The following is a 13,424-nucleotide window of genomic DNA, read 5'->3' as shown; positions in this document are numbered from 1 at the left end:
CAGCCTGGGAGTCCCGGAGCTTGATGTTGAGCCGTGGGGTTCGGCGATGTAGTGCGTGGTATACGGTCGGCAGTTTTGAACGCAAACAAACCGAAACTAGCTAGTGGTCCGGGACAATATCCGCACCGCGATTTGTGCGTACGTGTAATATCTGAGAAGAACCGGCCGTCGATGAGAACATGCTCTATTTGGTTTGCTGTACGTTAGTCAGGTGATCTCCAAGTGATTTTGTGGATGTCCTTTCGAGGAAAGAAGGTAATTCGGACTGCCAGTCCTCGGAAAGCTGTGAAGTTGACGCACCGCTGGCCATTGTTGTTCGTCACGGTATGCAGGCTGTGCAGGCCGATCACCAATTTATATATGTCTTCCCTTCCGATCTAAACGTTCATGTCCCCGATGACGATCTTGATGTCTCTACGCGAGCAGCTATCGTAGAGTTTCAAAACCTGTCGCTGATCGGCAAAGTTCCTGGAGCGCAACGATGTCGAGGTGGCAGGGCTCTAGCTAATCCAGTTGAATCCGGTCGCCTCCCGGGGTGTTCAGCGATCTACAGCTCAATGTACCGAGCTTCCAATCGCTGTCCTTATTTCGTCGCCTAGGTCGTTGCCGATTGTTTCAATTCGTATTTAATTCTTGATTGTTCGTAGTTCGTAGGCTGCGGATGCCCAGTCTCGCGACGGGGCTGCCGTCTTCGATGTAGCTGGCGAAACATCGCATTTAATAATTCAGCCGTCGGCTCCGGATCAGACGCTGTTTATGTCGCCCCTAACATTTAGAAGCGACGCTCATGCAAGCTATCCTCCTAGGAGAATAGCTCTCTCTTCCCTGTCAGCATACGACCAAGTTTCCACCGGTTCACCGATCTTCCTTGGTTACTCGTACCCCAGTCAGTACCACGTGGAGGTAGGGATAAGAGTTGCTGGGCATTATGCTTTGGACCCCAGTACCAACTAGTACTGGTGTACTGCTGGTACGCACGAGCCGTTTACCAACGATATCTTTTTTGTTTTGTTTACGCATGCTCACTTCTGTTTGAAATTGCGTCGAAACAAGGAGTCTGCTTTTACCCATGCTGAGCAACCTTAAGCTGAACAGCTAAAGCCCTTGGTCTCTCCGGGACCGCCGTTAGGCATTACTTCAGGGAGAGGGCCCGTCGTGCTTTTCGCACTTACCTCTATGGGTAGCAGAGCAGCCTATACAGGCCAGTTAGTTAACCGTTAACTAACTGGGGCACATCGATGGTTTCCCGTCGATTGGTGCCCTGCAAAATACTAACGATCTGTGATGCGGCCGTGATGACCGCATTCCAGATTTCCCCATTTTTGCACATCCTACGCACGATGTTCTCTGGCGTGGTGTCCATCCCATTCATTGCCAGCATTTCGTACCGTATCCGCTCGAAACGCGGACATGTGAAGAACACATGTTGGCTAGTGACCCATGGGAAAAAAATTATTATTTCCTGGTCTTGTGAATCCCGCACCCGCGGAACCATTCATTTTAAAACCGTCTGTGTAGAAGCAAAGTGAACCGTCCGAATTTTGGGTCCACCTTGTTGCCAACTTTCTCGTTCTATCCAATATTCTGTAAGGAATTTCGAAATTTAGTTTCCTCTCCAGCCAACCCTCCTTACTTTTTACTAGATTATTTATTTGGACATCTTTCAGTATTCTCAGGTGTCCTGTTAGATCTCCTTCTTTTAGGTTGCACTGCCGATTTAGCCTTAGAGCACTTTTCCCGCTTCTAGTTGAACCACCTGATGAAGTGGAAGAAGGTGAAGTATTGCATCTAGGGCTTTTGATGGAGTGCTTCTCATAGCTCCACAAATCGTTGCACAGGTCAATCTTTGGATTTTACCTAGCTTAGCTTGAGTGGATGTTTCAGTGGTTTCGAGCCACCAAACTAACGAGGCGTAGGTTATTCTGGGTACGATTATTGTTTAATATATCCAATATTAAACAATATATCCAATCGAATCTCGACTTGGGAGAGACTGTCAGTTCCAGTGAGATCTCAGCACTAGCCAATTTTTCATCGAATTGTTTCTCAGATCGGATGTTAATCTAATTTAGAGTTGACATAATTGTGGTTTTAATGCTTAAAGAACTATTAGAGTAAATAGGATCATAGCACTATCCCTGCTATAATGCAAAAAAACAGTGAGGTGCAAAACCCATGAGCAAAAATTCAAGTTCAAATTTTAATTTAAAATGTATTATCTGATCTTTGCTTGAACTGCACATTAGTTGGGGACAGCGATAACAGAATTTGTTTAATATTTTTAAAAGCTAAGCTTACAACCTTTATTAAAAAATGGTTATCAATTCGGCAAACGTACACGAGCAACATCAAAGTAATAATTATTCTGTCAAAACCATGATAAAGTATTACCTACCTACTTTAAATAAATATTGAAACGTGTTATTGAACTCTCTTTTATATACGAACTGCTAAGGTCAACGTCATTACAGTTTGATATTTTGCGTTTTAAAAAAAAAATCAACAGTTTTTAATTACAAGTATTGGAAAGAACTAACATTGAGGCCGTCTACATACTGGCGCGTTCTGCGTTGCGGAGACGGTTCGCCTTGCCGTGGGTTAATGTACAGCTCTGCTTAGCGCTATACATTAACTCACGGCAAGGTGAATCGTCTCCGCAACGCAGAACGCGCCAGTGTGTAAACGGCCTAACCCTCTAGTTAATTTCTAGACAGGCTTCGGTAAAATCAATATGAATTTTTATAAACACTTTTTAAGTATTTATTGAAACTTTTTAGAAGTTTGACTGAAGTTCGCCAAATGGCGGCATTGGGCACTAGAGGGTTAAATAAACTCTATTACTCTCAAAATAAAATATTTTTTAAAAATAAACACGGGCATTAAACTAATTTTCACATTCTCTTTTCTTTCAGACTACTTTGGGCCGCCGAAAAAGGGATTCCACTAAACAAGTGCATGGTGTTCGAGTGCGTACGGTGGTGTATGCGCAAAATTGCTTTACCCGGCTTTTCGGTTGCTGGACCGGCCAGCGCAGGTGGGAGTCAAGTGGTGTACCAAAGTTACTTTAACTCATACGTTTTCCGTCGTAGTCTGCTTTGGTATTCGTGAATGTGTAGAGAGCAAGTGAAATTGATGAAAAGGTAGGAAAGAAGTTGATAATGTGTAGCCAGAGAAGACAGAAGAAATAGTTATAGAATGTGGGCCGATAATAGTACACAGTGAAATAGTGAAAAAATATCAACATCACATCACTTGCGAAGTTAGCATTCAATGCATTTGATTGTGCAGAAAACAGGATTGACGTAGTATAGTACGCCAAGATACGTGCGTGTGTTGTATGTTTCAATTTTATTTTCGCGGTAGTCTGCAAATGAGTGAATGGGACTAGCGCGCCTTGCAGCAAACGTGATCAAAGTACCCGATGCAGTTGATGAGATGGCTCCCGCTCTTACCGAGCCGCTGAGCCAAAGCAAACTCTCATCGTCGGCAGTATCTGGGGCATCTCCGCGAACCGGTGTGGAAACAAATAGTCAGCAGGAAGCATCAAGCAGTGCCAGTACAGACTCCGGAAACGGGTCCTCTTCAACTATTCCCAGTGAGACCGACGTCTTTCTTAGGGATACCGAAGCACCACCTACCGAGCTCGAGCAAACGGAGGACGACATTCAAAATAACAACAGCGGTGGGCAACTATTAAAAATTGATCCGGAGAGTGGAAAAGATCTCATTGAGCTTGCTCTGGAGCAGCTCCATCGAGATGAAACTACTGGAGAACCGGTAACTACTGAAGTTGCAGCTAGTGGAAGTACTCATCCTGAAACCGATATTTCACAAGCAGTCATCGATCAAATATCGCAGGTGGCTTCAACAAGCGAAACAGTCGCCCCAACTAGCGAAGTGCATGGTGACCAACAACTTGATTCGCAATCGTCAATCATTTCCAGCTCCAGCACCGCTATGGGATTACAGAAGGATTACCTTAAAGATAATCCCGACATGGAACAAATGCTTGGAGAACTGGCATCCACCTCGGATATGGATTTGCTACAAGTATTCAAAAGTCTAGAAGGTAACCCTAGCGGAGATGGTTTCTGTGCAGAACTGGCCGGTGGACTTTCGCTCTTCAACGATGTCGACGTGGTGAATATTTACGAAGAAGTTGCTCAAGCAACTCCTCCGAACAAAGATCGCGAGCGATTAGAAATGCACGCTGAAATCGTTAAACGACAATCTCAAATGCAACGAAAATATGATTTTCTTATTCGTCGTCTAAACAAACTGCAAGCTCGATATATGGGCCAACACGTGAGCGAAGAAATTGCGGGTTTGTTTGAATACTCTCAGCGGTATTGGAAGAAAAAAGACAAAGAACATGCCAAAGGCCTTGGCACCTCGGCCACCGTTTCACCAACTTCTCTCATTCCGGACATTATTCCTTTTCAACCTCATCCACCATCGACTACCGATAAGCTGAAGCCTATTTCAGCAAATGCGATGAAAACTTTCGCTAAGCGCTTAGAAGGAATAGCAACCACGCAGTGTTCGACGCAAGCTAAGCGAATATACAGTAATCGGTACTTCCAGGGTACCAGCAGCAGCCCAGCAGAAGCAAGTGGAGTTTCCACTCCGCTCAACTATACCTCGCCCACGACAACAATACCGAAGTTTGAGGACCCAACTATCGACCAGTTGGAGCAAACAGCAGGCCTACTACATTCGGAACTGCACCAAATACAAAACACAATCGATTCGGAAGCAACGGTCAGCAGTTCTGGAGGTGAATCAGCCGACGAAATGCTCTTGTACAACAATCAGAACCAGCACTCTTTAACGATGTAAGTTTTTACAAAATTTAAATTAACTCAAAAAAACATGTTGAAAGGGAGAGAATCTTTTTTCTATTTCAAGTATTAATTTTTTTATAAGATGAGATGGAAAGTACTCTTTGTATGACGTAATTCATCAACAATAATTTTCACGTTAAATGATAGATGCATAGTTTGCAGAGGCCGTTACTTTTACTAATTCGAACAAGTGTTGATCTGCTGCATTGTATAATTCGATACTTGTTGCGACTAGACTAAAAATCGCCCACACAAGTTAGTCGATTTCTGGTCTTACCCATTTTTTACACATCCTCTTGCGTCACTCGTTGTTATCGTCATATCAAACCTGAACATTGCAGTCGGATGATGCAATCAAATCGTATGCAACAACCGCACCGGGACCAGCGTCTCTAACGAGACGACCCAGAACCTATACGGTTTCAACTAGCAAGCTTCTACAAACGTTGCGAAATAGTGCCAGCTAAAATGTTACATCTCTTGAGGAAAACGTTTGCGAGACGTTTTCCTCACCATGCTACCAATACACATCAACCAGTACGGAGAACCAGGGGGCATGCCTGTGACGTCTGTATTAGTGTCTGTTTTTCTTTCCACCACTTCGCCAAACAGCACAGACCTTGAACTGAGCTAGGCGCTGAAGCAAACTGCCAAACAGTGAAACAGCCGGCACTTTTGGCAAGTGAAAACAGTGTGCCTGCGTGCGATTTATAAAACAGGCGGCATGGCAGAACATCGGCGGAAGCGTGTTCGTTCGTGAAAAACCATGATAGGCCACAGAAAATGATCGTATGGTACATGTAAGGAGCTGTAATATATGTCAGTATTATTAATGCCATCGCAAAATGAAATTGACTCTAAAAATCTTGAAATTTTATTGTAAATTATTCATTAGTAAACCAGAGGCCGTGACAAAACCAAGAGCCAATGTTGTGAAATCCGATCAATGATTTGTTTAGGCATATGAGGTTAGTCAATTTTACTCTCCACAACATTGAATTGTTTCCTGAATATTGAATAGGGAATTTTTTTCTACGACTGTTAGGCGACATGCATAAATTACGTAACGCAAACAACCCAATTTTGAACCCCCACCCGAACGAAAAATAACGCCAACCACCCCCCCCCCCTCACAAAAATTTCGTAACACTATAGAAGAATCTGCCTACTAAAAATGCTCGTTTTTGGAAAGTCTCTCCAGAGATTTTTTGCTACGTAACACAAATCTTACCTTCTCCCTCCCCTATGTAACAAATCGTAACGCTCAAGGATACCTCCCTCCCTCTCCCTAAGAGCGTTACGTTATTTATGGATGCCGCCTTAACCGTTTCAGATACACTAAGGTCGCTTTTTACGCGGGTTTTTTTTTACGCGAATTCCGGAATTTATGCGGTTTTTTTACGCGGATTCCGGAATTTGCTTTAATGTAATATTCTTGCAGGATTAATGATAAATGTTGTTTTTCAAACGTTACATAAGGACTAAAAATATTATTTCACACGATTTATATGAACTATCTCTCGGTTGTCTCAAGGTATGATGCTGGTCTAGCATAGGTACCAATCGTGTGTTCGACTCTCAGTTCGAGAAAAACTAATCGTGTTATGCTGAGTCTTATAAACACCATTTGACCAATTGTATTATTAGAAGAAGATAAAGACCACTACCAGGGGTATCGTTGATCACCTTTTTGTAAGATTTGGACCACTGCGACCATTGTGTTGATCTTTTGTGGTAGTTGATTACCTTCCATGCATTAGAAGAAGAACTCTAAGCCACGCCATGATATGTAGAAGGAATACTTTTAAATCAACGAACAATCGTTACTTAACCCTTTGCTGTTCTGGATTTTCTGCAATGTTGCAAATGAAAGCAAAATACCTTAAGGGGTTATATACCTTTTTGGTCGAGAAAAATGAGGGAAGTTTGAAATCATTTTTAGGTGCATAGCACCATTTTCATTTCATCAAAGTGGTATTTTTCTGAAAGTACAGTTTATCAACAACAAGAAAATACGTTTGATTTTGAGATATACCAATTATTACTGGAGTAATGGCCGTTTCCCAGAAACGCTATTTTTTTGCAGAGGCTTGCGGTGATTCTAATAGAGACTCAGGCCGTTGACATACTGACGCGTTCTGCGTTGCGGAGACAGTTCGCCTTGCCGTGAGTTAATGTACAGCTTTACTGAGCGCTGTACATTAACCCACGGCAAGGCGAACCGTCTCCGCAACACAGAACGCGCCAGTATGTCACTGGCCTCAGCGGATCAACCGAAATAAAAAAAACTCATATTATTTCATTAGTTCAAAAGTGTGCCGGGTCCTTGAACGATCGCTTTTATGAGTATTTTGTTTTCAGTGCAAACGGGAACGTTTTTTCCCAAAAAATGCACGTTTTGAGCGCGAAAAATTGCATTAAAATTTTTTTTGCGGCAAAATGTAACTGTATGTTTCAAAAAGCGATAGTTCAAGGACCGATGAAAAAGATGAAGGAAATCGGTTCAGTAGTTTTCCCGCAATCAGGATCACGGCAGTCATTTTCCGGAAAAAAACTACTCCGAGATAATCGCGTGTAAAGTTTCAAGTTTAGCTTATGCCGCCGTGGCGAGGCGCGTTGCAAATCGCTCTAACTTTCTTTCTATTGCTCAGATCTTAAAATTTTAAAATTGGTGGAAATATTTTCAAGATGTTGTATTTGAAGATAATGTTATAAAAAATTTTCCGGTTTTTTGAAAACTAAAAGGGGATATAACCCCTTAATACACTGGATATCGAGGATGGCATGAGTTGTGCTTTGTCAATAGCATCTCCAAGGATCAAGATATTGGCCGAAAATGTTCAGACGCAGGTGTCACACTAAGCTAAAATTCACAATGTCATTGTTATATTGCTTATTCTGAAAACAAATTACACATAATGAACGGGTTTCAGATTAGAAGTTAAAAACGTTTGTATTTTTCATTCACTACAGCTTTTGCTTTGGGCTCCTGAGAAAGAAAAACGCTCGTGTGAAATTTCCAAAAGAGGTGGCTGAACCACTTTTCTGAACACATATTTTAAAAAAAGTACAATCCATCTAAGGCTACATAATATTTTACTGTTCTGCTACTATCTGGTCACTTTTTTTTCAAGTCCGCAATCCACTGTGTGTGTGTGGGGGGGGGGGATTTAGTAGTAGGGTTCAAAAGTTTCCATGCAAAATTTTAAGCTCAATAAGACTGGGAACACGTGCCTCAAAGCGGTTACCTAATTTATTAAAATTACCTGCGTATGGAAGCATTTATATGGCATCTAATTGTATCGAAAGGTTTCATAATTTTACTAGGAGAACCAGCAAACTTCATTCTGCCCATATTTTTTCATATTAAATTAATTTTCAATACAGGTCGAACTCGATTATCCAGAGTTTTGAAAAATATTTCACTCCGGTAGAGGCGACTCGTGGCTTCGAAAACTACTCGTTCAATTTCGAATTCAGAAAATCACTTTTCGAGAAAGTCATGATAATAATGTCCGCGAAAAAACGCTCTTTATTCTCCTTGTTGCAATTGTAAAATAAAAGTTGAAACATCCAGCTTTCAATTAATCTTTACAATATTCTATACAATTTTTGCCTGATGCCCCCATAAGCAATGCACAGGTTGCATCTATGGACGAGTCGCCCCTGGACTCCGGATAGTTGAGTCGATTTTTTATTCAATATTTTTTATTTTTACTCATCAAGAACAGTCAGTTTGTTGATAAAAAATAATATTGTAGTCGGTAAATATGGAGCAAAGCAAAGCCTTGGTGCTACATTCCGATTCGGAACTTGACCTTCTGTGTATTTATCACAGACTTCGCAGCCGACTGTTTAGTGTACAGGACAATTGCGGGGCTAGCGCTACGATCCTACTGACACTAACAGTCTCTCCCGAGCCGAGACTCCTACCTACGACAACTGGTTTATTAGGCCAGCATCGTACCTCGAGACCATCTGGAAAATTATCGGTAAATATGCCGACATAAAATATACAAATTATCTAGCGACTGTATGTCAAATGTAGAAAATTTAATCAAAATGAAATGAATCAATCGTGCCACCTGTTTTTATGCGTCGAATTACCTGCGCAGTATAGCGCGGAATACTGCAGTAAATTTGGCATTTCTAAATAGAATCGACAAAAATACGAGCGTCACAAATGTGAACCAAATTCGGAATTAAAGAAAATAGGGCTCCGGATAATCGAGCCATTTACTCCGCATAATCGAGACACGGATAATCGAGCCACCGGATGATCGTGCCTCCAGATAATCGAGTCCGACCTGTATCTTAAATTGATTACACTTACTGGATGAATCGGATATTGGATACGTTCAAACTCAAAAGAAAAAGCGAAATCAAATAGCTTAAATAATCACATATTCCTAACAATTGAATTATTCATTCATTCCCCCTTAGAATTAAAAATTCAATTGTCAGGGATATGTGATTATTTGAGCTATTTGATTTCAGGTCCACCTTCGACCACATTCAAAGACTATCCAAAAGAGTGTTTTCTGGTTGTTTGTCTATTTCGAAAACAAACAATCCTTGTTTTCGAGTATAAATCGTACGATCAGCAAGGGTTGTGTACATAGGCTCCCACTTTGGGGGGAAATTTTTTTTTTTGCTTGAATGACCAGGCAGAAAGGTGATCTTGAATAGTTGAATCTATCAAAATCAAGTAAAGACAGGGCCGCATTCAAGAGATTTTTAAAGCGGAAATTCAGTAACAATTCACAATCAACGTCAATAGAACAAATTAAACTAAAAACCTTTCAACCATTCAAACATTGTTTAACAAATTTTCTTGAATCGTACACCTCGCAACTGTTGAAACTATTTTAACTTGTTAGTTGATTTACTTGAATATTTTCTTTGGACTTGGAAACTAAATTTCTCGACCAACGACAATATTTTTTTCTCGTACCGTTTTTTATACCAAACATTGCAAGTAATGCATATCAGACGCGCTTTACACAGCACTGCTTACGGCATTAGGTACAATGTAAAAAAATGATTGTCGTTTGTCAAGATATTCAGTTTTCAACTTGGGCAACAATGAAATTCATTAAAAATATATTTACATAAAAACCGTTGCACGTATGCGGGTGGTACTGTACGATTATCATGAAAAGGCACCTTCGCTATACCAGTACCGGGGAGAACAAAGGATTCTCTCGGCGAAAAAGCGGCGAGAGCTCATACAGTCCTTTTGTTGAATGAATGGAATATAAGCGTAATAAAATTTCGAGTGTAAAATGCGTTCTCTCCACCGCTAGATGTCGATACTTAAAATAAAGAGATTTTGTCCCATTTTTGGTTCTTCAGTTGAACAGATGTGATCCCAGTCAGGCACCACACTTCGAAAAAAGTATAATATCTGAGAAAGGTTATTGTTCCATACGTCGGAAGGGCTTGGAAATCCTTTACCGGAGATACGCATTCGCAGAGAAGGTATTCCGAGGTTTCGTTTTCAAGTTTGCAGGAGCGGCACCTCTCATCATCGAGCTTGCCCAAATTCTTGAGATGATACTCGCTCGGACAGTGACCAGTTAAAAGTTCTGTTATCGTATTAAGGTCTTTTTTGTTGAGCCTCAGTATCTCCACGGCTTTTCCGCAGTTCAGTTCCAATTCGAATTTTCTCTCATGACCATCCTCTCTTACTCATCAAGTAACGTTCTTGAAGCACTTGATGATACACCACAGGAAGGTTCTGGGCCTACAAATTTTTCAAAAGAACCTTGTCTTACTATTATAAATCGGTTTTTTCCATCGCCTTCTATTACGCAGTGTCCGGGTGGGTACTCAGTATAAAAGAATCTGATTTCTTTGTTAAAACTACCGAAGTGAAAGAATGCATTCTTACACTAGCTTAGACTTGCAGATGGGTAAGGACATCTCATATTGAATGGTACTTGACCTTTTCTATCAATTACTACAACAATACAGCAAATTAATTTAGTTATTTTTAGTTTTTTAGTTATTTTAAAATCAGACAATTTTCGTGATGCTTCAAATTTTCATTGTAAACTCTCCCTCGGAACGTTGTTGGAAGACATAATGCTACGCCGAAATATCGAGTAGCAAACCACAGGTGCTACATTTCTTCGGAATTTGACTCTTTGTTTATTCGACACAAACTTTGCAGTCAACCGTTAGTGTACAGGATAATTTCAGGACGGTCCTATTGACTCTAACGGTCTCTCCCAGCCGAGATTCGAACATATGCCGACTGGCTTGTTAGACCAGCCCTCGAGACCAACTAAAAAATATCAAACCCGAACAACTCTAGTGTAGAGCTGTTCGAGCTACATCTTGTTGTTTCATTTTAAAATTCACGAACTACCCAAAAAAAAAATATCAAAAATATCTAGATAACCTAGAGGTTCAAAAAGTGTTGAAATACTAGAACCATTACTAATAGAATATTATGCTATAAAACCGCTATAATTCTTTGACGACATGCTAAACAACACTCAACATATATTCCTACTCAAAGGCCAATGCATGTGAAGTTCCGCACAATGTACTTATCGAACGGAGCTCAATACAACGATGCGAAAAATTTCCTCCTTCATAGTTGACAGATCTCATTCTACTCGTACGGTATATGCACCATTAGTCGCCCAGTTCCGCCGAGTCAAATCACGTTCAAAGTACTACCGTCGTCCATCGTCTGCCGTGTGCCCATCCAAAATGATTATTCACTTTCCGCTGCTTACACGTTTGTGGTCGGCTGAGGCTGGGAAGAAAAAATCCACAAACAACGAAGAACGCGCTCCACACTCAGCACAGACAAACTCGTACGTACCAAGGTACTGGTTCTGGTCCAACGTGGCAACGTTGCGTGTACTGTGTTTGGAGACAGACGACCAAAAAACGGTGTACCCCCTTATTACGATATTGAATCCGAGGTGACGGGTGGACGGCAGACTCGGTTGTGTGATATTTGCGTGGTTTGGCAGTGTATTTGTAGTACAGCTGCAGTAAACATATGGCTCACATGGTGTTTGACCGGTCACTGGGGATGTCTGTTTAACGCGTAAATTGTACGATAGTAAAAACTGGTTAAATGTTTCTAGAAATTTCTGATACCAAAAAAAAATAGTGTGACAAATTAAAATATTGTAAGTAAGTGTGACGAAACTCAACGACTGCAAATTTTTACTTGTAAATTGAGTTGAGAGAAATTAGTTTTTATCTGCAAAAATGAACTTCAAACTATCACTTATCAACTGTATGCACAATTGACACAAACTGTATTGCAGATTAAAAATCAATCTGTTCTCTAACCATACTGAATACTTTCATAGTATGATTGTGTAATTGTTAAACATAAGGCTAATGACATACTGAGGCGTCAAATGAAGCGAAGCAAAAAGTGTCGCAAAGGCGTCGGAGCTGCTTCTTCGAACGTCTATATGAAACGCTCGAACCGGTCATACTGAAGCGGCAACGACGCGTCACTGGATTTAGACATAGAAAAAGCATTCGACAGTGTTTGGCATAAAGGTTTGATTGCGAAATTGCAAACTTTTAATTTTCCAATTTTCCTAATTAAAATTTTAAAAAATTATCTCACTGATCGAACTGTGCAGGTTGTCTATCAGAATTCAAAATCTGATAGATTTCCTGTCAGAGCAGGTGTACCTCAAGGTTCAGTCTTGGGTCCAGTCCTGTACAACATATTCACTTCAGATCTTCCTGATTTGCCTCCAGGATGCACAAAGTCATTGCTCTGCGATGACACAAGCATTTCCGTAAAAGGAAAAAGCCTTCGTGTCATATGCAGTCGATTGCAGAAAAGTTTAGATATTTTTTCTTCCTACTTGCAAAAGTGGAAAATCTCTCCCAATGCTTCTAAAACTCAAATGATAATTTTTCCTCATAAGCCTAGGGCTTCTTTCCTCAAGCCAAACAATAATCACGTTGTCAAGATGAATGGGGTTATTTTAAGTTGGTCCGACAAGGTTAAGTACTTGGGACTAATTTATGATAAAAAACTTATTTTCAAAGAGCACATTGAGAGTATACAAGCCAAGTGCATCAAATATACGAGATGTTTATATCCTCTTATTAACAGGAATTCTAAACTTTGTTTAAAGAACAAACTTTTGATTTACAAACAAATTTTTAGACCAGCAATGCTTTATGCTGTACCGATCTGGTCAAGTTGCTGTTCAACAAGGAAGAAAACGCTCCAAAGGATTCAGAATAAAATTCTGAAAATGATTTTGAAGCGTCCTCCTTGGTTTGGTACACTCGAATTACATAGACTTACTGGTGTTGAACCATTAGAAGCTATGTCAAATAAAATTATTAACAATTTTCGACAAAAATCGTTGCAATCCTCAATTGCTACGATAAGCTCTCTTTATAGCCAATAAGTTAGCAATTAAGTTAGTTGTAAGTTTACTTCCCCTTTTCTGACAAGTAGGTTTAAATCCCTACGAATGATAAGTCCTAATTGCGAAAGCAAACAAATCCTAACAATTAAAATTACAAATTTCTAACAGTGTTGAGAAGTCACCATTTGTGATTGGACACACATAC

General features: G+C 40.5%; 1 protein-coding gene across 3 annotated transcripts in view; it reads left to right on the top strand.

The window, feature by feature from the left end:
- The window catches only part of LOC129728910 (uncharacterized), a 48,346-nt gene that overhangs the window by 22,550 nt on the left and 12,372 nt on the right, over positions 1-13,424 (top strand). For all 3 annotated transcript variants that reach the window (XM_055687383.1, XM_055687384.1, XM_055687385.1), the window contains one exon: positions 2,913-4,835. In XM_055687383.1, coding sequence (XP_055543358.1) covers positions 3,379-4,835 — 1,457 coding nt within the window. In that variant the 5' untranslated portion in view covers positions 2,913-3,378. The remainder of the gene's footprint in view (positions 1-2,912; positions 4,836-13,424) is intronic.

The sequence above is a fragment of the Wyeomyia smithii genome, chromosome 3 (assembly GCF_029784165.1).
Source record: "Wyeomyia smithii strain HCP4-BCI-WySm-NY-G18 chromosome 3, ASM2978416v1, whole genome shotgun sequence".
NCBI classification, from domain to species: Eukaryota; Metazoa; Arthropoda; class Insecta; order Diptera; family Culicidae; genus Wyeomyia; species Wyeomyia smithii.
This window is presented reverse-complemented; position numbering and strand designations above follow the sequence as displayed.